This window comes from Solanum pennellii, chromosome 2 (assembly GCF_001406875.1).
Source record: "Solanum pennellii chromosome 2, SPENNV200".
Classification (NCBI taxonomy): domain Eukaryota; kingdom Viridiplantae; phylum Streptophyta; class Magnoliopsida; order Solanales; family Solanaceae; genus Solanum; species Solanum pennellii.
In genome coordinates this window covers 43,959,634-43,984,711 of record NC_028638.1, presented here as the reverse complement: position 1 = coordinate 43,984,711, position 25,078 = coordinate 43,959,634, and the positions used below count along the sequence as shown (strand labels likewise).

The window sequence follows — 25,078 nt, the reverse complement described above, 5'->3', positions numbered from 1 at the left end:
ATAATACTTATGACCAAGTGAGCTAAGAATCGGAGATGTCCATAAATCACTGTGAATAATGTCAAAAGGCATAGTAGTATGAGATAAAGAATCTGTAAAAGGCATTTTTATTAATTTTCCCAATGGGCAAGAATGACAAATATCGTTTGAAGCCTTATTACATTTGATAAGATTACTACTACGCAGACTACTAAGAATTGCATGTCCCGGATGACCTAAACGGGAATGCCATAAACTAGGAGAGACAACTGCAAAAGCTGAAGGGGTGGTAGGTGAAATGATTTGACGATCAGTGAGAAAAGGATAGAGATCGCCACTGCTATTACACCTCACTATTTTGCTCCCCGTCTGCAAATCCTTCACAGAAAACCCAAACGGATCAAATTCAACAGAAACATGATTGTCAGTGGTGAATTTTCTAACTGATATTAGGTTTTTAATAATTTTTGGGACATGAAGGACATTTTTGAGTTGAAGAGTGTTTTGGTTTAGACATTCGTGACCATAACCTTTAATAGGTATTTTACTACCATTGCCAACAGTAATAGCATTATTAGCATGATTACTCAAATTAAAATATGGAGATAAGTTACCTTGGGAATTCGTCATGTGAGAGGTTGCCCCGGTATCCATATAGTAATTTGGATCGGTGAGAGACATTGTGTGCATAGCTTGTTCAATGTTGGTAGGAACAGAACCCGGATGAGAAGATGGAGCGCTTGAGAAGTACGCTTGATTAGGTCGAGACCCGAGGATGCCTTGAGAAGGAGGCTGGTACGGCCTTGCCCCTGTCCACGGGTTTGGGCCCGGACCCTGGGCTGGGTACGGACAAGGTGGGGTTGCCCAAGGGCCATTGCCCCAGTACGGCCATGGGGGAAACATCCACCCCATGCCCTGCTGCTGCTGCTGTTGGGAGGAGGCGCCACCTTGGCGCGGTTGCTGCTGCTGCGAAGATTGTTGCTGCTGCTGGTTGTTCCGGCCGGCACCACCTTTGCCCTTGCCGCCGCTGCCTTTCCCTTTACCCTTGGCTCTACCTCGTGAATTCCCTCCTTTAGAAGATGAAGAATGATCACTAGAAGGGTGTGACGCTGTGGAAGAGGCGGTGAGAAGAGCCTCCTCGCGAGCTTCAATTGCAAGGTCCGAAGAGTTACTTTGTTCCTCTAGTTCAAGCATGGAACGTAGAGTATCAAAGGAAGGCAAGGGACTAATATGTCGAACAGATGTACGAAAAGGCTTATACTCCTCCGAAAGCCCTTTCAAAAGTTGAAGCGCCATCCGATTGTCGGATACCTTATCACCCACGTTTCGTAAACTGTCAGCAAGGGTTTTGAGACGAGTGCAATAAGGTTTAACACCATCAAATTGTTCGAGTTTGGTGTTAGTAAACTGCGCATCAAGGTTAAGTGCCCGGGCAGACTTGTTGTTGTGGAAAAAATTTTCTAAACGATTCCATGTATCAATTGCCTTATCATCAGCATCAATAATGGAATTTAAGAGATCGTTAGAAATAGTACCATAAATCCACTGTCGAACAATATCATCAAGTCGGTGCCAGAGAGCTGCATCAGAAGAATTCGGAGCCGGTTTCTCTTTATCAGCATCGGATTCCGTAGCAACCGGAGTAATATGATCAATCACCATATAAGCACGGCAATGGAGTTTGAACAAAGTAGACCAGTTGTTGTATTGGGAACCGTCATATTCAAGAACAACAGGTACGTGGGTCTTGATATTAGTGACAAGAGTAGCGGGATGAATTTTCTGAGATTCGGCCATGGTGGATAGCCGTGTGAGAATAAGAAGATTAGAGAAGAAGAAAAAGCGGAAGAGAGAATTAGGTCAGAAAAGTAACCTAGACTTTTGATACCATAAAAGAATGTTTGCCGTGTCATTCTCATTCACTGAATAATCAATATATACAAAAGTGTACAAGCCTAATTTTAGGCAAGAGATAATTACGGAGATTATTATCAATTACATAGATAATAATCAATTACAAAGATAATTGCTAAATATAAAAGATGACAACTAATTAGAATATTTACCAAAAGATATTGTACAATAAATAGATTATTTCCATAATCTATCACTATTAACTAGTGACAAATTAACAATGAGTATATGTTACTAATTTTCTTTTTTTTAATGATGCAATAGGAGAATAGGAACGGAATGGGATGTCGATGAAAAATAAGACGTAGACGTGAAGGATATTGAAAGTAGATCAACCATCTTACCTTATGTTTGTATTTTTTTATCCGCTCTGCTCTACATAGTCTTGACGTTAATATGCTCTATTTTTTTTATTATGAATATACAGTAGATCTATGTATCATATTATTAATATAAATTCATGTATATATAAATATATATTTGTCACTTAGTTTTTATCTGTCTTTTGATATATATGTCTGAATGTCCCTCTAAAAAAACATGCCACACAAAGCATAAGTGGAATAATGTCATACCTTTTTAGCTAGAGTAACATGTAGATGCCTTTAATTTGTCATTGGACTCAAAAAAAAAAAATTAATTCACCAATCATTTCATTTTCCCACACTACTAAATATAGACTCACAAATTAATAATTATGTGTGCATGTGTTTTTTAATTTCTTCTCCTTTTTTATATAATATATGGATCATGCATGAAGGGGAATTTGCAAGTGTCACGCTTTCTCAAAAGTTATATAATTAATTAGCTCTTAATAATAGTAATTACGTAATTTATTTGGTTTTGATGATTGATTAGTCTCCATAAGGCTATAGCTACACTCATAATATGATTAAGTCATATTTTTCTTAAACATATTGTGTATTATGCATTTGGAAATTTGATAAGGACATATATCTATATTTATTTTTGTATTCTTTCTCTATAAATAATGGGCATGACGTGGTAATTGTTTATTCGATGGCTTTTTTTCATTTAGATAGGTTGTTGGATGAAGAGGATTAATTAATGGAATATTATATAGAGAAATAATTTTCTTTCGTGAAATTTGTTCGGTCGATTAATAATTTTTTCTCTATTTGCAGTCTGCATAAAACTTTGACTAAATGTGAATTACGCATAGCAAAGCCTATTCAGAAGTGACGCTTTCAACAAAATTTTCTCCATATTCAAAACTTCAATTTAAAACCTCTGATAAATTTATTAGAACTATCTCACCACTACATGACAATCGATGTTGGACTTATATTAATTTATTCTCTCACCCAAGAGAATGGGGGTAGGTAAAATGGAGGGGTGGGTGGTTAGTAATTGGATTATGGCATCATGAATGAATCATCATGTATGTATTAATTTTCTCCTCACGATACTTTTACTACTAGAAACAAAAGTTTTTTTATTTTTCATGAACGAATAAAATTCACATTCATTTTCAGTGACATGAATAAATTCACTGGAATAACACATGATGCGAAACATATCGCTTCTAAATATAAGAAGACTTTCTAATTTTTGTATAAAAACACTATTTTTTTCCTATTCTCAATGATTCTTTTAAAATATATGAAAACACTAATAGTAAAGAATTTCAACGATTAAATAGTGATTTTTTAATAGTGTTCCTGTGATATATTTACTTGTCCGTTAAAGCATGTGCGTTAATTTGATGCTGTTTCCCAAAGCAATATTCACGAAATAAAATTATTGTTATTACAATCTCAAGTATTATAGTCAAATAAATTTTGGTATATGTTTGGTAGGGTAACTAATTTAAGGGCCAAAGCTAATGTGACACATTATATTTTTTTTTATTCCAGCTACAAAATTAGCTACTTAAAAAAAACGAGGAAATGAGGAATTGTCGTTTTTTTAAAAAAATAAATAAATAAGTGAAATGATATATACAATAGTATAAGACATGAAAGGAAATGAGTATATGAGCGGACCAAAAAAAATTATTGTTATCCATCTAATCGAACACGACAATTTCTAGTGGTACGATATATCAAATTTGATATTTATATCAAATTAATAAATATAATATATCTTTATTTTTGTTATCGATTAATTAGGAGATATTTAATTTTGATGTATGCCTTAATTATCATAACTAGTATGATTTGATATAAATACTAAAATATAAATAAATTTATTATATATATATATATATATATATTCAAACCACCCCACCCTTACTTTTTTATATATATATAAAAATTGAACCATTTTTTGATTTGTGCATGTCATTCTTGCGCAGGCGCCATGCTAATCTTCTCTATATCATTGTAATTTTATCGAATGTACCCAAAGGGACTACTTGGCTCCATTGACACCCTTTGTATTTTTTGTTTGTTATAGGTTAAAAGTCAACTTTCTTTTGATTCAATTATTTGATATTCAAAATTTATTAGATGCTGACTTAATTAATTCGTATTCAGGACGCATAAAATTCAGTAAAGATAAATTTACTATATTTTTAATGATCTTTACTGTTAGTTACTTAATGAAAATAACTTGATTATTGTTAAATATGTATTTTCTGTAGCAATTATAATATTTTTTTTAAATGTCTCTAAAGTTTATATATATAGCGATATTGTGTTTAGTAACGATAAAAACTTTAATACTTTTTATGAATAATATATTTATCACTGCTAAAACTTATTTTCTTTAATGTAAAAACTTTTTTTCCATTATAAGGACTATCCAACTAAATATACAACTAGTAAAAGTAGAATGGAGTTTGGCAAATTAGATGTCAAAGCACAAAAAGGGTGGGTAGATAAGATAAGGCAATATTTTTTCCAAAGTCTTTTAACTTTAACTACTATTTGTTCTTTGCTTTAATATTGACTATTTATATATACATTTTTTTTCTAGAATTCATTGTCATTTTTGAAGGTGATACCTAGGTTGTTTCCTATCTTAGCTCTCAATAATTTGTTTCCTAGTCTATATTCAAAACACTCATAAAGTTACAATTATTTTTCTTTTTCAACTCATCATTTATAATGTAAAAGGGATACATTGCTACATGCATGTTATACATTATTTTTGCTTTTTGGATGTCTCACTTTTTATTGTTAGTCATCAACTTATAAAAGTTTATATTTCTCATTTAAACTTAAAAAACACATTAATTTTCATATAAATATTCCTAATTTTTTTTAAGAGGTTAAAATTGGAATATAATTTCACATCTTCCATATATAACCATGAGGACCTCATGGATTCTTTCAAATTAATATATATACCGGTCATGTCCTTTCAATATTTGCTAGGTAGGCAAATGATGAAAAAATTGGAATAAAACAAAGAGGGAATTAATTTTAATTATATTATGTCAATTAAACATTCAATAGATTGAGAAGAAGAATTAATACTACCACTATTGCTACATTGAAATAATACAAGAAAAAAGAAAGTCAACATTTCAACTCTATATAATTATACTATAAGAAAAGATTCTCTTCTACTAGGTCTAACTTTGGTCTATAATAATATTTTTAGTGGTAGAATAAAATTAAATTTGTACCTAACTTAATCTAAACGTAAGAGTTTATTTCGTTTGGGTATGTCGGACTAATAAATAGATAGTAGCACTAATTAACAAATAAATTATAGAGATAGGATTAGGGTAATAGCTAAGGTGTACAAATTTATTTCGCTCAACCTATGCATGTCTTGTCTGGTGATATAGTAGCGGAAAAAACACCAATAGTTCATTCGATAAGAAACCGAGTTCTATTATTGATTCCCTCAAGTTAAGCATGTCTCGTTTAGTAACATAATAGTCAGATAAATACCGATAATCTGTTGAATATGAAATATATTATTATTATGAGATAATACGCGTATGATGCTAAATCCTATTATAATAGTTCTAATTAACTATTGAGATAGGATTAGTATAGTAGCTATGGTGTACAAATTTGCATGACACACGCACCCATAATATAATTTTTTTTAAATTAAAAAAAGAAAGAACATTTTTTTTTTTTGATAATTTGATAAAATATTGTCACAATCTTGCCGCAATTTTAGCGGCATTTGTAAGGATATATATATCCCATTGGATTGAGTAAAGAAATGGAAATAAATTCAACTTTAATCAAAGAGGTCAATTATATAATTTAATTAAATTAGTTGAACATGAGATTATTTAATTGTAAAAAGACGTGCTTAGGTAAAGGTCAAATACACAGTTCTTTTTTGTTTGTGTATAATATAATATATAATATATTATACAAAGACAAAGTCGTAAATTATGTGAATTATTTTAAAGGGATGTGTTTTTACAATGAATTGGTTTACTTGTTCTTTGTTGTTTCACTTTAATTGGAGAACATAATGTCTTTATGTGGAACAATATTTTAATTTTTAAGTAAGAAAAAAATTTCAATGTATATCAAATTTTATATGTCGTGTGAAATTATAATAATCTTATTAATTGAGTATCTGAATTTTTATCTTGTTCATAAAAGTTAATTCTCTTTTTTATAATCAATCTACGTATTTATTTCATGATTTGTGAGTTAGATTATATGAGTGTATTTTTTTAATCAATTAATGTTTTTAGCTTTTTTTTTTTCTTCAATTATTTTTTATACAATTTAACTTTTCATGTGCCGCACAATTATGAGAATGCCTACCCACGACAAAAGGAAAATAAATACTTTAAATAGCATGCTAACAAAACAAAAAGGAATAATAAGGACTAACTAAAAATGAAATGTGGTCCTTAATTTTTATTCAGAGTTATTCAATAATGTCTATATTTTAAACCGGTTTCATACTTCAAATCACTTTAATATATACATCTTATTAAGGACTTTGAATCAACCTAAAATTATTTATAGTTTTACATAAATATAAAATATATATAACTTTCTTTATATTAAAATTTCATATTAACATAAGTATTTATAACTTGTTTTAGACACGAAAACACTTTCTTTTTCTAGATGTAGAGTACATAAATATACCACGGACAATCTACCTGTTGATGAGATACTATTTAATTTATCCATGAATCACCATATATTATAAAGTATTATAAATTGATAATTTTTTGTGGAACTATTTGAAAAATCATAAAATTTCATGAACAACAAGTTATATATATTTCGATGATAAAATTACAATAAATTTCTATCATGTATACTTGTTGTCAAAACTCGTTATTTTTTACAAAGAATTTATTCTAATCAATGACATTATCGGCGAATGTATACTTATTCATTACAACAAAAATAATTATTAGTGGCAATAAGTAGACACATTAATAAAGAGTGTTAAAGTCTTTACCGGCATTATTTAAGTGTCATTAAATTCAATGTTGCTAAAACCTTTAGGGACTTATACAAAGTGTTAGTTGCCGCTAAAAATATATATTTAGCGATAATTGCTAATTAATTATCGCTAAAGATCAATTTTGATGTAGTGATTATTTTTTTAGAGAGAACTTATTCCATCGAGGAAAGTATCGACAAATTTCTACCGGAAATATATTTCATATATACAAAAACTTATTTCAATCGATGAAATTACCGATAAATTCCTATCGAAAATTGACGTATACTCATTGCTTTTTACATAAAAGATCTTCCAACCAATGAAATTAACAACAAATTTCTATCGAAAATCATGCAAACTCAGTTATTTTTCGACGAAATTGATCGTTAAAAATCGTAAAAGCATACTACTAACATATAGACGGAGAAGGGGGGCCTAGAAAAAAGACTAAATCAAAGGTACGTGGTCCAAAAATTTATTTTTATGTGGCTATCACATAATTTAATTTGTTTCATGTATTCAAGTCAATATAATAAATGTTGTCCACTCAATATTATCTTAGCTTATTCTTGTTGGCAATTTTTCATCCTCTTATCTTAGGATAGTAGGATGGATATATACAAAATTATACTTTTTTTCTTCTGTGTTACTGTCTACTATTGTTCACTAAGCTGAAAATTCTACACCAATAAACACCTTTTAAAGGCTAAGGCCTATTTGCACTATAAAAAGGAACTTATATAAAAAAAAATAAATTTTTTGAAAATTTCAACTTGTTTGATTGAAAAGAAAATAAGAATATCTTTTACAAAATAAAAATGAACAATTAAAAAATCGAATAATTTGAGAGACCACAACAATCCTCCTTCCAGAAAGAAAAATGAGAATAAAAGGAAATTACGTATATTTTGTGACAATCAATTTCACCTTTCACTTTTTCTTTTTAACGTTTTAGGCACAAGCACTTGAAATATCAGTTTTATCTTCAAATAATTAACAGCTTTAAAAATATTTATTTAATTAACTAAATTGAAATACATGAGTAATATACATTTCTTAATCCTTATCAAGTTTAGAGGTATTTTCAACATTTCTTTCAGCCTTTTATTAAGAGTCACATGTTTTTACAAGAGTTTGATATCATTTGCTATGTCATGTGACAGATTAAAGGTATATCTAAGTTTAATTAGTCAATTAAAAATTTTTTTAAAATAATTCGAGACAAAACTAATAACTTACATCAAACAGTATTTCTAATTCTTTCTCTCAGAATTTAAGATAACTCTTAATACATAAACAGTAGATGGAAAAAGGCGTTGCTCATCTCTTAAATAGAGGTTTTAGTTCGACTAGATATAGGAAAATGAGGGCAATTTTTTATAAATAAAGCTCTATACAACATGAATCCAAAATAATCGATCTCCAGTACAAAAATCACATAAAAAAGATAAAACAGAAAATGACATAGACATTGATTGAACTTGGTTTCTACTGATCCAGCTAATCAAACATTTATGCTATACAAAGCTTATTATAGGGTAAGATCGAGATGCAGCGGCGGTACAGCTCTCTTTATCGAAAGAGACATCATTTTAACTCGGATCGAGTTATTTTAATAAACGTTACAGTTATAAAGAGATTTGACTATATATAATAACGAGTTCAAAGACACGTGAGTGTCACATGGTAGAAAAGAGAGTGACGTGGGTTGGATATGAGTAAAAAAGACAGCTAGGGAAAAAACCAAAGAACAGAAGCCACGTGGGAAGTACATGTGTCGGCTACGGTCAAATGCCGGTGCCAAGTAGGGACACGTGTTTCAGTATATTAGTTTCCAAATGGCCCAAACGTTTGACTGAAATTACAATACTCACCTATAAATCTTAAAAACTTTTTTTCTATTTGAGTCCTCAGTTGACTTTCTTACCCCTCATTAATGTTGTCAAGCTCATAATAGCTTTTTTCTGTTTTTCCTCACTTGTTTCATTCATATATATATATATACTTGTAAATATTGAAGAGCTAAAATGTCATGGTCATTTATAAATGAACAAAAGAAAATAAATTTTTCAAATCTTTTTGTGAGTAAAATGAAGTTTTTTTTATTAGAAAATAACATAAATTAAAACGTCTACCAAATCAATCCTCCTATTAATATTATTATTTATATTAGTAAATGAATTAAAATTTAAGATTTTTAAAAAGTTCTGTATACATCAGAATTAATTAATTAATGACATAATAGGTAAAAGAAAATTATTTTTAATTTTCTCATTTGTCAAAATAAATAAGTAAAAAAAAATTAAACAAATTATTAGAAACAGAGAAAATAATGTATTTTGATATGTTGTGCTCTATAGTGGTGGAGTCAAAATATTTGTATTAAGATTATTCAAAGTCCTTTTATTTTTATTTTTATCATATTCAATTTTTTTTTCAAAAATTAAAAAAAAAAAGCTTTACAAACACTAAAAAAAAACAATATAAATTACATTGAGATTTTTCTGGAAATTAATATGAAAATTCATAGAAAACTTATTTTACAGTAAATTTTCATACTAATTTATATATAGATTCAGAGTCTCGTGAGTATTTTTTTTTTTTGGGTGAATTTGTAAATTAATTATGTACGTACGAGTACTGAATATGGTTAAAATATGAGAATATAATGGTGTTGAACTAGTCAGATTATTATTTAAATATATATTATATATATCTTGATTATATTAATATATCGTTATAGGACTTTTTATTATTATTATTTATGTGGTTCCTCTAGATGTTTACGTCTAAATATTAATTGAATACCTCTTCTTTTACGTTATTATCTTGCGTAAGAGTCAATGAGCAGAATGTTGTTGAAATTGTCAGAATAATTTTTATATTTTAAAATTAGAGCTAATTATTATCATGTATTTATTTATTTAATTAATTAATGATTATCTACCTAGCTTCCATTTTAACTAAACCACGATATATATTCTATTGAACAAAAATTCGAATAAAATTTTCCTATTTGCTTTCTATAAAGTATGTATTATTTGTTTGTTCACCAAAAAGAGACAAGAAACTTAGTTTGTAACGGTGACAAATTTGACTACATTTTGATTTGAAGTGTGAAAAAGTACTAGATAAACACTACAACTAAACTAAATTACTGTAAAATTTTAATATCATCACATTTCAAAAATTTTATTTTTTCTAATTACATAATTTGTATAAAAACTATATAATCATTTTCTTCTTTTTGTATTTATGGTCCCCATAATTTTAAAAGCTTAAATTTGCAACACGAAACATGTGGTAAAGCAAAACGGAATACTATAATTTACCATACACAATATTTCAAGAAGAAAAATAAATAAATTCCAAAGATAGGAACAAAGAAGGAAAATGCTTACTACAGCTAGATGCATATATATTCGGTCCGTTTTAATTTATATTACACTGTTTGATTTAATACGAATCTAAAATAGAAAGAGATTTTGAAATCTAAAACGCTTCTTGATCATTTATATGACTGTTAAATTATTTCATTAAACACAAAATAAAAAACTTTAAAGTTAAATCATAGAAAAAATTAAGGTTTTACATTTGAACCAGATTAAAAAATGTGTCCCATAAATTGAAATGGCGCACTTCGTAGTGACAAATGACTAGACCCTAAAAAATGGACTTAAAACTTTGTCAAACCTTCTTTACAAAAGTGGGGTCTACATCTATTTTTTCCAAAACTTATATATAAATCTCTCATTCTACCATTAAAATTTAAAATACATTAAAAATAGACCTTAGCTAGCTCAAACCAAGAAAGAAAAAAGAGAACTTGTCAAAGTTTAAATATAGACACATTATCAACTTCTTGTCAAACCCCATCCTCCTCACCCCACCCCCCACCCTCAACAAAACAAAAATCCCTTTTCTTTCTTCTTTCTACTTCTTCTTCTTCAATATGGGTGATGAACTAAGAGATTTGTACTATCATCAACCATTTCAAGAAGATATTAAGCATGATTCTTCAATGGTTCAAAATATACATATGCTGGATCCTTCTTTTATGAGTTATACTAGTGAGTATTTACATGGATCAAGTAGTGATTATATTACTAATAATTCACTTGGAAAACCCTTTGGATTTTCAACACTTTCTTCACTTAAAGATGATGATATTATAAAACAAGATCATGTTGATGCTAATGTTAATTATATTAGCAATAATAATGATGTTGTTGGAGGAAGTGAAACCCCAGTTACACCAAACTCTTCAATCTCAAATTCTTCATCTAATGGTGATCATGAAGATTCTAACAAGAAAGATAAACAAGTCAAGGATGAAACATTAGAAGATGGTGAAGATGCATCAAAAAAAGAGTAAGTACATATTCAAGTTCTCTAAAGTTTTTCTTTTTTTTTTATCTCTTTTTTACCCTCACATTTGGTTTATTTTATTTTTTTCATTGAAATTATGATATGTATAGGAGTAAAGCAAAAAAGAAAGGAGAAAAGAAGCAAAGGCCACCAAAATTTGCATTCATGACAAAGAGTGAAGTTGATCATCTTGAAGATGGATATAGATGGAGGAAATATGGACAAAAGGCTGTTAAAAATAGCCCTTATCCAAGGTGATTTTTTTTTATTTTATTTTTTGCTCATTTTTGTTGTAAAGAATTCATAAAACCCTAAAAGAACACACTTCTCTAACATCAAGAATCCATATAATTAAGGTAGCTAGTTAGTCAAATCCATGGTATTTAACTAGTGATTTGATAACAAACCTTCTTTTTCTTTTAGTCCACATGGTTACCTACTAGTATGAAGATTGTGTTCCCATTTCCCACTTCCCTAAGTTGTGTTCCCATTTTCTTGTTCAAAGAAATTAGGCTTAGATTCAAAGGTGTACACTAGTCAAATCTTATTATTCTATGACCAATCGAAATTTCATATCTCTGTCAGATCCTTCTCATGATAATCTTTCGATCTCTGGATAATATCACGATTTTCTTTAACTATATTACATAATAGTAACAATTTTTGTACTTTTGTAATTGTAGAAGCTATTATAGGTGCACAAGTCAAAAATGTCAAGTGAAGAAGCGTGTAGAGAGGTCATACCAAGATCCATCCATTGTTATCACAACATATGAAGGTCAACACAACCATCATTTACCAGCTACTCTCCGCGGTAGCGTTGCAAGGATGTTGAATCCTTCCATGTTAGCACAACCATCACCATTAATGGCACCACAAGCAAGTTTTCATCAAGAATTCATCATGTCACAAATGCCTCAATTTTATGGACATGCCAATGTTTTTGCAAATTCCTCCATGTATCATCAAAATCTAAATCATCAACAGATGCAGCTACCTCATCCTCATCATGATTATGGACTTCTACAAGACATGGTTCCTTCTGTGTTTAATCTTAAACAAGAACCATGAGGCTTTGAGCACTAATTAACCCTACTTGAAACTTTATAGCTACTTAATTCTCTTTCTTTCTTTTTTTGGTAGTAATAATTTAGAGATATTATAGATGGACTCTTCCTAATTATCTCATGTATTATAAATATATATATATTTTAGTACTTCACCATCATATATATACTATATCTAATTTCTCTTCTTTCTTGATCTTATATATAGATGCATGCCCTTTTGAATTAATTAAGGTGGATTTGTTCAACATGAAGGTAAACTAAGGCATGGATTACATAATTCCTTTTGATCTTAGATTAACTTGAATCATCTTATATTCCCAAGCTATACGTGCATATTCTCATGTAGAGATGGCAAAAAAATGCTATACAAAACATGGATGACAATAGATGGATCCAGAGTTTTGAGTTTCTCGTTTTGAAATTTAGAAAATTAAGACAAGTTACTAGATCTTCGATAAATGTGAATTTCGTAACACATATATATAGTTTTGACCAAATTATGTATGCATTAGTAGAATATCTTAGACATATTTTATAGGCTTATAGCTTAGCTTGGGAGCATAATATTTTATTGTTCTTATAAATTTCTTCCTTTCATTTTGCTCCTGTATGACTTTTTTAATCCAAAATTGCTAGTTAATTGTTTTTTTGGATGATATATAATAAACTAATTGTAGGCTAATAAAAAATGTTTTACTTTTCTAATTGGAAATTAACAGAAAAAGTCACATCTCCATTGATTTTAGTAAAGAAACTATTTTTAAGGCAAAAGCGGATTCATGTATCAAAGAAAACCATAGTTCCTGTAATAATCTCAAGTTAACATAGAATAATATCTCCGCTTAAAATCAATTATTTTTGTCAATATTTTGTAGATTTGTTAACACAAAATACTTGGACAGAAACAAAAGTTATTAGGTTCTCGTCAATTCACACCTTAAAAGCTAGATCAGTCACGTTTTAATGAAGCTTCTACAACATTGAAAAGACTATATAACCCATTCATTTAAAAATTAAACTCCTTTTATGGAAGGGTAATATTTGTTGAATTAACCAAAGCACGTGGTGTGACCGCAGCATTTTTTTTTTCCTCCACCTTTTAGATGGCAAAAAGACTTATGAATGAATAATTAAGGTGTTATGAACTTTAGTGATAAATTGTCATTTCTATTGAGAAGACATATAAATAAAACTAGAGTAGGAATCTCAAAAAGTTTTTGAGATAAATACAATTAATATAATGAACACCACGATAAAAACATTATACTATATATAAATATTGGCTTTTGATATTACATAATACTATTTTTTTTAATCATGACAAAATGTAATTCTTATTCTACATTTAAATTTTAATTATTGGTGCAATAGATTATAGGAAGGTTTCATTCAAATAACACTCAAGTGTGACTTTGAACTAAGAAAATGATGCACACGTAAATAATATTTTGAATAATTTCGTAAATCTATTCGTATAGAATCATAAGAAATAGAATATGTTAATGATGGTGGAGGACTAAACTATATATAACATATATAAAGAAGGAAAAATAAACAAACTTATTTTAGTTTAAAATGCATTGAAATTCAAACTAAATGGTCCTAGCTTAGCTTTTTCTTTTTATAAAATTGAAAAATAAATATTGAAGGTTAGTTAGTTAACAGCCCCCACGGTATCAAAACAATAGTTCCAGGAAGATTTGATTTTGTTTATTAAAACCTTCATATATGATAGGTTAAAAATAATACGATTTTCTATCTACTTTTACTTGTTCATTATATTAAAAAAAAATATTTATTTTTATTTGTTCAATTTAAAAAATAACAAATAATTAACCGTATCGCCTTGTTATTAACTATTTATATTATTTTTTAAATTTTATTATATTTAAAAAGTAATTATATAGTATTATATGAACTAGTTAGTGTGAAGAAAAAGCAAAAGTCATACAAACAAACAAAAAAAAGGATCTAAAAAATCGGCTGGCTTTGATGAGAAAGGCTCAACAGTCAACCAATAGCTATTTGACTTTGACTCTATTAATTGATAAAAACGATACAAATGGGAAAAATATTTATTTATTTTCGTATAAAACTAAATAAGTTGGTTCATAAAATAACAAGTTGCAGCAGAATTTAAGCAAAAAATTGTTTTTCTTAGAACGTTTCAATAAAATATTGGAAAATTTCATTGTTTGTCTTTAGCTTTAAGAAAGAACAATGCAATATATTTATATTAACTTTTTGGTGGGAATGCTAAAGTTTTGTGAAAAAACAAAGTTGAGTACACATCTGTTCATATTGCAGCTTATTAATTTTGTTTTACAAAATGCATGCAGTACCTTTTAATTACTCATTTCTTATTTAGCATAGATAGATTCGAGCTCTAAAAATAAATTTGTACGTTTTTTTTTATTTTTAAAAAGAAGTATTTTATTTCTTTGAAGTGATTTATTTTTTTGATGGTGCACCCTGTTTTGACAATATCATTTAATTTATTGTACTCTCCTTTTCAAAATTTTAAGCTATGCGACGTCTCAAGTTAGGCTGATAAAATCTAAACTTCAAATAAAAGTTTCATATGATGTAGGTTGTGCATTTTTGCTTGAAGTTCAAGTAAAATGGTTGGACTTTAGTCATTTTTGTTCTAATCGTTTAGACGTTTTTGCTTGAACTTAAATCATTTATGCACATCTACTAAGGATAGGAAATGACTGAAATCAAATGAAAATAACTGAAAGTCAAGAATAACATCAAATATCATTATATTATATACACATGCAAACAAAAAAAAACTTTTAAAAATAAACACAAGTTAAATAACATCGTATAATTGGGTATTCGTTCGTATTGCCCCTTTTAGCAGGGTGACAACCAAAGTTATAAACTCATGAACACACATGATTGGTACCACCTATCTAAGTTTAGATATTCAAATGACCCATTCATTTATTTACTTAGCTTATTTTGATTCGTTCAATCCAACTCATACAAAAATCGGACTTATTATAGCTCAAACTGATTCATGAAAAGATCTTATTAAATATTTTAGTTTTTCACTCTTGTTTGATATGTTATAAAAATCATATTTTTTTAAAAAAAAAAAATCATTTTAGCCCAATTAATCTTTAAACGGATAAAATTTCGTATATATAGAAATCTTTCCCATTAATAATCCACTTATTGATTAACTTAGCCCATGTATATTTCCCCTTGTTGTAAGATATATTTGTTCCCAAATATAACATGTAAATCCAAGTTGACCTCAACGTTCCTCACATGAAAAACTATTATTTTGTGTAGGAAAGACTTTGATATTTGTACTGAAATTATTATATTATTAAAAGATGGGACATAGAATTGAGTGAATAAAATTAAAATATTTTGTTATAATAATATTGAAGATGTCAAATAGTATTAAATTAGGTGAAGCACATGGAAAGAGTAAGTCAAAATTCAAATAGCGATCCTCCGCCATATGAGGATAAATTGGAATTATATACGTACCTCCAAACACAACACTGGTCAATTTTGTTGTTATTAGTATTATTTGTCACTTAGGAGGATAATTGACCATAGATTTGGCATTGCCTAATAAAGAATTACATATTCTAGCAAAATAAACATTTTTTTTGCATTCACAAAATTCTCATAACTATCAAAACTGTTTGTTTAATTAAGATGTATACTTCAAGAGATTAATTTTATTATTTTGCAGTTTTCTTAATTTATTGTTATTTTTAAAAAATAATAACAATAATAATAATGGGATGGAGTTGTCGGTATGAGTATAGATTAGCGTTTTCCCACTAAATTCTGCAGAAATTTCAGGCAATGTTTTTCATAATTTTAATACAGAATGGGGAGTTTATATGAATTAAAAAAATAATCTGAGAGTAAAATTAACTTTCATCTTGATTTGTTTGCTTTCTGATACGGCGATCGACTAGCTTAGCCGACATAATTAGTTCATATTAGATTTGTAACTGATACTATCAAATCATGCCTGTAGTATTGTTATATTCTGATTCTGTGTGTGTGTTAATAATTTATTGTCTAAAAAGTAAACATAAAGTCCAAACAGTGAATTCTGGGAAATAAACTTCACCTAACATTACGCTTCGATATATTCCAAATATTTATTGGCTCGAAACTTTTCAATCGAGAGATGTTAAGCCCAATTAATGAATCAGAGTGATTTGATTTTGTAATTCAATAAAAAATGACTCTGTTAGAGATAAAAACAATTGCATTAGCCATGAATAGTTCAAGTTTTGCTGAGTAGAGAACACAAGAGAAGTACACTTATCATGCCTATATTTCTTTATCACATCGCGGAGTAACGAGGAACATATACGACTATGAAAGGCAAAGGGCAAAGAGAAGCAAAAAAATTGAATACATGTATGAGATAATTGATATTGTCCCTCGAATTTTGAGGCAGAATCTGAAAATAATTCCTTCCTTGTGTGCGTGCTCCAATTTAGCAACTGCTACTCATACTATTGGCAATGAATATCAACATCTCTACCCCATTTAAGACAATATGACAGATTTCTCTTTTCCATATCTAGTTGTGACATCTTTCTAGAGTGACCTCTCTGCGATAGTTTCATCCGACCTGTGGCCATACAACCTGCATTAGCATTCGATGATTCATCCACCAAACAGGAAAATGCACACTAGGTTGATGAAGTGACAGAGCAGATGGCATCAACTATGCATTGGAAAGACGGAAAATGCTTTTGTAAAAGATTATATGCAGAAACCATTTTAACTATCTTCTGGATCGTTTTCAATGTTTTAAGGTAATGCATTTGAGTGCTAAAGGTTGATAAAAGTATCGAAGTGTTGGTTTAACAAATGATAAAGAGAGTAAGATGTGACATGGAGTGTATACTAATAAAAACGATGTGACATGGAGTGTATACTAATATAAACTGACTTCTGATAATAAGGTAAAAGAAATCATTTTCTCCCTTAAAAAGTCTTGTTATTTTGAGAAAAATGTCTTCATTCAGACAAACCAGACAGCACCTTTTTTTCTTTTTTTTGGTTAAGTAGAGTATAAGAACTTACACATCAATGAGGGATCTGAAGAAGAATAAAAGAAAGGCAATATATGGACACAGAAATCACGACGCCGGCAATGAAGTTGTGAAGCAGCTTCTGATTGTCTCTCGTGGGTACGAAAACTGTCTTGAGTGTATTCGTTAGTTCAAAAAGCCTATATGATATCTGCAGAAGGATAGTGGAATGCCCGATTGAGAAAACAGATGGAGAGAAAATGGACCAGATATGATCACAGCTAAAAATATTCAGGAAAATGAGAAGTGAGAGAACATAAGCTTACCAAAACATATATTGCAGTGACAAGCATAAAATTAAGCAAAGGATAATCTGGGATAAAGGAGAGGAGCCACTTAGGCTGTCCATTCGGCATATTTGATCTGCACATGAAGTCAGGAAGCAATAAGAACTCAAAACATGCTGGCCTTATCAACGCAACCAACATAAAACTATAGATTCTCTGATGAGATATAATCATTGGGAAAAATTACACTCTGGCATTACAAGGAACCACGCAAGAGTACTGGGAAACTTTAGAGACAGGCTGGGAATAAAAAAGTATATTATGTAGGAAAAAGGATGTCAATCATTCACAGATAAAGAATTGGTATAGTAATTCCTCTAAGAAATTTAGCCACAGAAAATGCCTAAGTTCAGCAAATAACTTGGAAAATGTCGCAGGGTGATGCAATGTTTTGATGGTTCATGGTTAATCAGATAAACGGCGATTATTGAATTGCTTAAACCAACTACATTACAAGTTTAAATGGTTAAAGATAATATTTCAGGTTTGCAACATATCCCCCTTATGCGCAAGCTGATTCTCTTTTCTTAGGTTAAGCATGTGAAAAGTGTTGATGGGTGACAACTGACAAGTGAGACTCAATGAAAGATCTCAGAAATACCACATCAAATTGTGTGAATTGTGATCTGAAAGTTCAAATACTAAATGTGGAACAGTTTGATTGATTGATTTCAGGTCTGAGACAACAACCATTATATTTAGAAGAAGAGTAAAATCCACACACCTCAGCCAGATGTGGAACTGTGAGATATAGGTTTCCAAGGTGATTTTGCCCAGCCACCTAGAAAAGTAGAGCACTTAACAGTTAAAGAAGCAGAAAGAAATACAGTCCAACTATGTTTAAAGATGAGATGAAAAAATTAATCTTCTGGACAGGAAAAGGAAGGTACAAGGTCTATGATTGAGCACCAGCACCAAATGAGTCAATAGAATCTTACGCAAATAGAGTCAAAGAGAAATTCCGTAGCTCCTGAGTAAAATTCCGCAAGCAGATATAAACACTGAAAAAAAGAAAATAAAATGAGAAAGTAGCAAAAGACATCAGGAGAGAAATCAACAATATACTTTCTTTGTTTTGGCACATCATAGGCAAGCAATGGTTGGTGCCATATACAAGGTTCACATTTGGAAATGAAGGGTTAAAACAGAAATTAAAGTAAGTTTAATACATACGTTATGGGAATCCACGACGTGTAGGGATGGAACTTGTTGTATGTGTTCTTGTCCAGCTTGTATACGTATTCAAACCATAAGTACCCAATCTGAGCAAGACCGATGAAAAAACTTTATGAATTGGAGGAAGAAGAAAATGGGAAAAAGAGACACACTGTAGAAGCAAAATAAAATTGGTGTTATGCTAGAAACACGATAAATCTACTCACAGCTACAGCAACAGCAACAATTGATGTCTTAATTGTTCGTCTCCGCTTAGGTTCAGACTCCTCCAGTTTCTCCATCCATTTTTCAACCTGAAAGGACAAGATACACCAAATGTAAGTCCTTTACAACAAATGAAAGACAAAAGAATTAAGAATTAGAGTTCTATTAAGCTTACATTAGGGTGAAAGTAGGCATATATCATGCCAATAATCCATATATAACGGTCCAGCCCAGATCTGAAGTGCCATTCATGCAACCGAGGAAGATCTGGTTTTGCTGGATCAGTGTACCCTACAGTTTGATAAAGTAGAAAACGATCATCAGGTGACATGGGTTAAGCCAGAATCTATAGAATATAAAAAAAGAAAGGACAACAAAGTAAAAGGGGGAAAAGGATTCTTTGGCGTCACCCTACTACTTGAAATACAAAATACCACTTGAAACAGTTGTGTAGCATTGCCACTACAATTATATGTCACCTTTCTTGCATAAAATCATTGCACCTAAGATAAGCACCTCTTAGCACAAATATTGGTCCATCAGTCCATTTTGCTACAGATAGGTGATTTTCATGAAGATGTCAAATCAAATTCTACAACTATCTGAACCATGTTACTTTTTGTTTTGTTGTTGTTGATAACCGTTGTGTCCCGGCACACCTTGACTAATTGCACGGGATCCCTTATACCTCCCAAGGCTAGGACACAGGGAAGAAATCACCTATTTTTTTTGTGTCTCTACTGGGATTTGAACCTGAGACCTCATGTTTTCCAACACATGACTTATGGAGATATTAGTTTTGAGAACTTATAACCAAATTTCTAATGATGGCATTTGTCATTACTTATAGCCATACTATTCATCTTAAGCATAATATTGCATGAAAAAGTAGGTAGCATTTTCCACAACACAGTTGAAGTGACATCCAAAGGGAAGTCCTTGTCCGAGCTCATGATAAAGCAAGTATTTAAAAATAAATTTGGAGAAAGAAAAAGAGCAAGTGCACCGTAACCAACCTAACATAAATGTGAAAGGGCCCCAAAGAAATTCAAAAACTCCAGGAATCTCCCAAATCAGGATAACAACAACCACGCACATAACAAACTTGAAAGCCATCACTGATCTTTTGTCGTTGTAGTTGTAGCCAATGCCAAGGGCTCCATACACCATGAGAGTAAAAAGTGTGTGCATTGGGCAGATGTAATACAGCACATAGTCATTGTTAAGAACAATACAACAAAATATAACAAAGAAATTCAGCCTCCACATCATCTGCACACAGGACAAAGTTTACTACATTAACAACATTGAACCTAGAAATGTAAGATTAAACTACCAAGAGTCTTCAAACTTAAGGTAATAAAGTATAATACATAATGTTACCTGAGCAAACCGAGCAAGACTAAAATCTTTTCTGATGTAATAATAAGAGAAGTTCCCAAAACCGGTCATCCATACATATGCAGCAATGAAAACACGAATGGCATTGTATATCTCTGTTGCAGCAAAATAATGATAAATCAAAAAGAGGACCTGTTGCAAACAAAAAGATGGATTATTTAGATGCTGCAAACATCATACACTGAAAGAGAAAATACGAAGAACCAGGCCAAATCCACAGGAAATATAAATATATATGCACATACATTGAACAGAGACTCTGCATGATTTACTGCTTCTTAAAATTAACAAATTGAACAAAGAATGCAAGAATCAGGTTGCGACTTTGTAAATTATTCACCGAAGAGACGGAGAAACAAAGAGAGCAAATGGAAGGTATTGCTCTAAAGAATTGCTGACTAGATTTACTTCTTACTAAACGGAAGGATAAGTAGATCAAGAAAAATATTATCGAAAACACTTGCCTGCATCCATCCTTTCCACTCCTCTGTCTGATGACGGTTAAGATAAAGCAAGGATTTTCCAGAAAATGCTGATTTGTCATTGTGTTTCTTGAAAGAAGTCATTACTGCAACTATGATCAGAAGACAATAGAGAAAGAGGAAGAGATCCCGATTGTAGCTCTGTTCACGGAAAACAAAATAAAACAGAACCTTGTTATTTTGAGCTACACTTGCGAAGATGAAAATATACATCTTATAACTCCACAATGGAGTTGCCAAACTGAAAGTATAATTCCAGCAATGATGCAGAAATCATATGATGTCCTGCGTTCTAGCCAAACACCAATGCAGATCCTGTACTAAACTCTAAAAACCAAGAATTAAATACAAAACTAAGGGGATGAGCACAAGAAAGCGAAGAAGACAACAAATTTATATAGAATGAGTTTGATGCTTGTGGTAAAAAATTCAAATTGGAGAATCTGAACTTTCCAAATGAACCAATTAAAGTAAAGACAGATCCAAAATTTTCTCCAAAGTAGGAATTAGTTTACACATTAGCATGCAAATCATATATATGCTAGTAAACCTTCTTTAGAATAAGACTAAAATTAGCTCCATTGAAGCAAAGCATGCTGAAGTTTTGATAAAATTCTTTCAAACAACATCATGGCAAAAGTCACACAGCAGAATTCCACATCGAACAGTTCAATCTGGATATTACCTTCAGGGAAGGATAATGCAAAAGAAGATTCAAAAAACATTTAGGTTGAACTGGCTATGTATATTTAACAAAGTATGCAGAAAAGAAGTTACTCAAGATGCACTACCAATGGTGGAGCCAAGATTTGATTTTCACTAAGGGGTTTCAAAATACAAAGAAGTAAAACACGAAGAAGCGAAAGGGGTTTCAACATCTACTATATATATATATATAAAAAAAATGCACTACTCTACCTAGCTCCACCTCTGTGCACCACAAAGAGCTCGCTCATTCACATCCACGATTTTAGTCAAAAGCATGAAGTAGAAAATCATATTATGATGCATTATTAAAAAATTAAAAGGTCATGAACCTTGGTAGAATCTGCGAAGAAGTTTGTGCGGTCACAGATATAGAAATAAAATAGGATTCCCCCAAATTCAGACCTGTATAATTGAAAGACAGCTCATTAGTACGAGGAAAAAGATGCATCCTGCATAATCAAAACAACCAAGAGACTCACATTGCCCTTAAAGTTGCTCGATTTTCAAGCAAAAAGGAGTCCTCCATCGTAAGAAACCTATAAAATTAAAGAAGTGTTTCATGAAGAATTTATTAAGAAAGTTCAAGGAAAATCCACCAATCTGCACAGTGCACTGACCTAACTATATTTGTTTTTATTGATGAACTAGACACCTTTGTAGATGCAGATTTTGACAGACCTCCTTCCAGTAAGACAGCTCGATCTTCTTCCTTGATTGTTGCATTTTCCAATTCAACTAGATTGTTATCTGAATGACTGCTGTCACAGAGAAGACAACAATATAAGATTAAAAAGAAATATAATTAAGATAGTACAATTGTTTGTATATTTTGTGTAGATAAAACAATCACAGTTGCTTTCAGAAATCAAGTTGCCTGAAGATACTGTTCACTAATGATTTAACAAATAGCAGCCATGTCTACAAGGTCCATGGTGAATACTGAAGGGGCTATATGAGTTCTCGTACTCTTTCCTTTTCCTTATCGGATGGATTTCAACTGAGTGGTTATTTCCATTTTGAAAATTGAATGAGTCAACTTAGTGAGTAGGGGGGGGGGGGGGTTTACTTCAATGCAAGGATTGAGCTGTTTAACTTACACTTTAGATGGGAACAACCACTTCTTGTACTCCAACCACTCAGAGTATAGCCATGCAACAAGGACGGGTATAAATCCAAGCAAAAATGACACCTGCGACATAAAGGGAATCCTTCAGTATTCTAGATATATTTGCCTAAACGAAATTAAGACAAAACAAACAAACCAAAGAAAATGATGAATTGAAATGTATTCCACGTTGCAGCAGCGCAAGTGCAATAAATCTTACTCCATAAAAACTAACACGCAAAGATAATTCCACAACAACATGATTCTACAAGTTAATTAATAGTAACTCCCGTCCTCCACGAATTGAAACCCACATTTCTCCTCTCTCTCTCTCTCTCTCTCTCCCCTCTCCCCCACCCAAGCAAACGAACAAAATAGTAGAGTATCTTTAATCCAAATACACATGTTCCACCCAAGCAAACGAACAAAATAGTAAAGGATCTTTTGAGAGTCATTCCTTTGTTGCATAAACTGATAAAGCAACGAGAATCTAGGGTTATCACTTCATGGGTGAAGCCACGCGATTCAAAGAAATTTGTGTTTCAAACAATGACGCAAACATGATCAAAAGAAAAATAGACAGTTCTTTGTATCACAATTTTGAGAAGTTGGATTAATATCAAATGTTGAAATTGATTATTTCAGTCGCAATTTTAGTATTTTAGTCCTACAGTCATGTTTGGTACTTCTTAATTTTCATAAAATTTTGCGCTTTACTTCTCGCTTTTCGCTTCAAGCCCCATGAACCTTGTAGCTTTCGAGCACTTTTCATTTATATAAACACACCGAAGATCAAATCATTAAAACTATAAAGTATATAGAATTTGATGGATGAAACTTTAGAGAAACGTTTTAAATTTCCGAACTACATCTTTTTGATAACGAACTCAAAATCAAATCTTTAACCGTCTTATACCGTTGTTAACCACCTACTGTTTCATCAGCTCTAATAACGACAGAATTACGAATATAATAATAACAAATCAGCATGAGCTTCCAAATTATTGCTTCTACTGCACGAAACAACAACATGATGCTGCAACCCTCACTATATAAACATGAGCACATGAATCTTAATATAATTTTGCCGTTTATCCCCCTAGCATATATGAAAAAGAATGTAGCACATCAAAAAACCACCTCAAATAAACAACTTCAAAATTTAACCACTTCAATATACTTCCTAGTACTCAAAGAAAAATGGAACAACAAATATTATCACTAGCAAAAAGCTGTTTGTAACATGCTAGCTTCTATAATCAACAATAGTCAATTCAGCCTTCAGATTCCATCTTTGTTTACAAAACACTAATAATTCGTTTACAGTTTAGTTAGAAAAACTACATCAATAACATGCTGCAACTCCTTACTAGAATAAACTAGTAAACTCAAAATTTCACAGAAAACAACTAGATCTCCTCATCTAAATGCTCTTATATCAAAATTCAGCAAGCTTCTTATCATTTTAACTAATACACTTCAGTAGTTATACTCTTCAAACAGATCCGACTCAAAAGAACTCACAATTATTACACATTTCGATAGTTCCAACTATTTATCGGATCCAAATCCAAAATTAAACTTCGCTAACTTAATAAAGTTTAATCACTCATCACTACAACACAAAACGATCAGCAAAAGTATTACTACCTGTCCAGGCGTTAGAGGACCAGAAACTGCCGCCATTTTCCCCCAAAATTATAATACTATATGGATCACCGACAAGTGAAATCTATCGATTCCGGCGAAGTTGAAGCACAGAAAAGCTCAGTAATGAGATTGTGTATTTACATACATTATATGTACGTATATATTGAATAGAATGAAATAGGTATATATATAACACAGAGAAGAATTGTTTTCAAAACCCTTCCCTATATGGAGAGATCTGAAGCAACGAAGAAGATGACGAAGGAGACTAGGGGGTGGGGTGGGGTGGCGG

The 25,078-nt window shown here is 30.8% G+C and overlaps 3 protein-coding genes and 1 non-coding gene across 6 annotated transcripts; 1 reads left to right on the top strand and 3 right to left on the bottom strand.

The window, feature by feature from the left end:
- Window positions 1-204: 204 nt before the first annotated feature.
- LOC114076076 lies at window positions 205-2,082 on the bottom strand. Of its 2 annotated transcripts, none has more exons than XM_027914504.1 (2): window positions 594-2,082; window positions 205-357 (listed from the first exon to the last, which is right to left on the bottom strand). In XM_027914504.1, the coding sequence occupies exons 1-2, from the start codon at window positions 1,774-1,776 to the stop codon at window positions 323-325; spliced, it is 1,218 nt and encodes a 405-aa protein (XP_027770305.1). In that variant the 5' UTR covers window positions 1,777-2,082; the 3' UTR covers window positions 205-322. The 2 variants fall into 2 exon arrangements, with proteins under 2 accessions (XP_027770305.1, XP_027770306.1); XM_027914505.1 differs by having other exon boundaries at window positions 205-348.
- Window positions 2,083-4,164: 2,082 nt separating this feature from the next.
- On the bottom strand, window positions 4,165-4,267 carry LOC114076215. The gene has a single exon (XR_003577089.1). It is a non-coding gene; the product is annotated as a U6 spliceosomal RNA (small nuclear RNA).
- A 6,770-nt stretch (window positions 4,268-11,037) lies between these two features.
- LOC107010501 (WRKY transcription factor 71-like) lies at window positions 11,038-12,870 on the top strand. Its single transcript, XM_015209786.2, has 3 exons — window positions 11,038-11,619; window positions 11,727-11,870; window positions 12,300-12,870. The coding sequence occupies exons 1-3, from the start codon at window positions 11,201-11,203 to the stop codon at window positions 12,685-12,687; spliced, it is 951 nt and encodes a 316-aa protein (XP_015065272.1). The 5' UTR covers window positions 11,038-11,200; the 3' UTR covers window positions 12,688-12,870.
- A 4,047-nt stretch (window positions 12,871-16,917) lies between these two features.
- On the bottom strand, window positions 16,918-25,072 carry LOC107011597 (protein REDUCED WALL ACETYLATION 3-like). 2 transcript variants are annotated; one of them, XM_015211164.1, is made up of 16 exons: window positions 24,787-25,072; window positions 23,129-23,220; window positions 22,649-22,789; window positions 22,511-22,567; window positions 22,361-22,433; window positions 21,306-21,464; window positions 20,824-20,973; window positions 20,457-20,712; window positions 19,616-19,731; window positions 19,443-19,529; window positions 19,234-19,322; window positions 18,999-19,061; window positions 18,785-18,841; window positions 18,040-18,136; window positions 17,766-17,924; window positions 16,918-17,322 (listed from the first exon to the last, which is right to left on the bottom strand). In XM_015211164.1, the coding sequence occupies exons 1-15, from the start codon at window positions 24,820-24,822 to the stop codon at window positions 17,769-17,771; spliced, it is 1,629 nt and encodes a 542-aa protein (XP_015066650.1). In that variant the 5' UTR covers window positions 24,823-25,072; the 3' UTR covers window positions 16,918-17,322; window positions 17,766-17,768. The 2 variants fall into 2 exon arrangements, with proteins under 2 accessions (XP_015066650.1, XP_015066651.1); XM_015211165.1 differs by having other exon boundaries at window positions 22,649-22,786; window positions 24,787-25,014.
- Window positions 25,073-25,078: the final 6 nt, after the last annotated feature.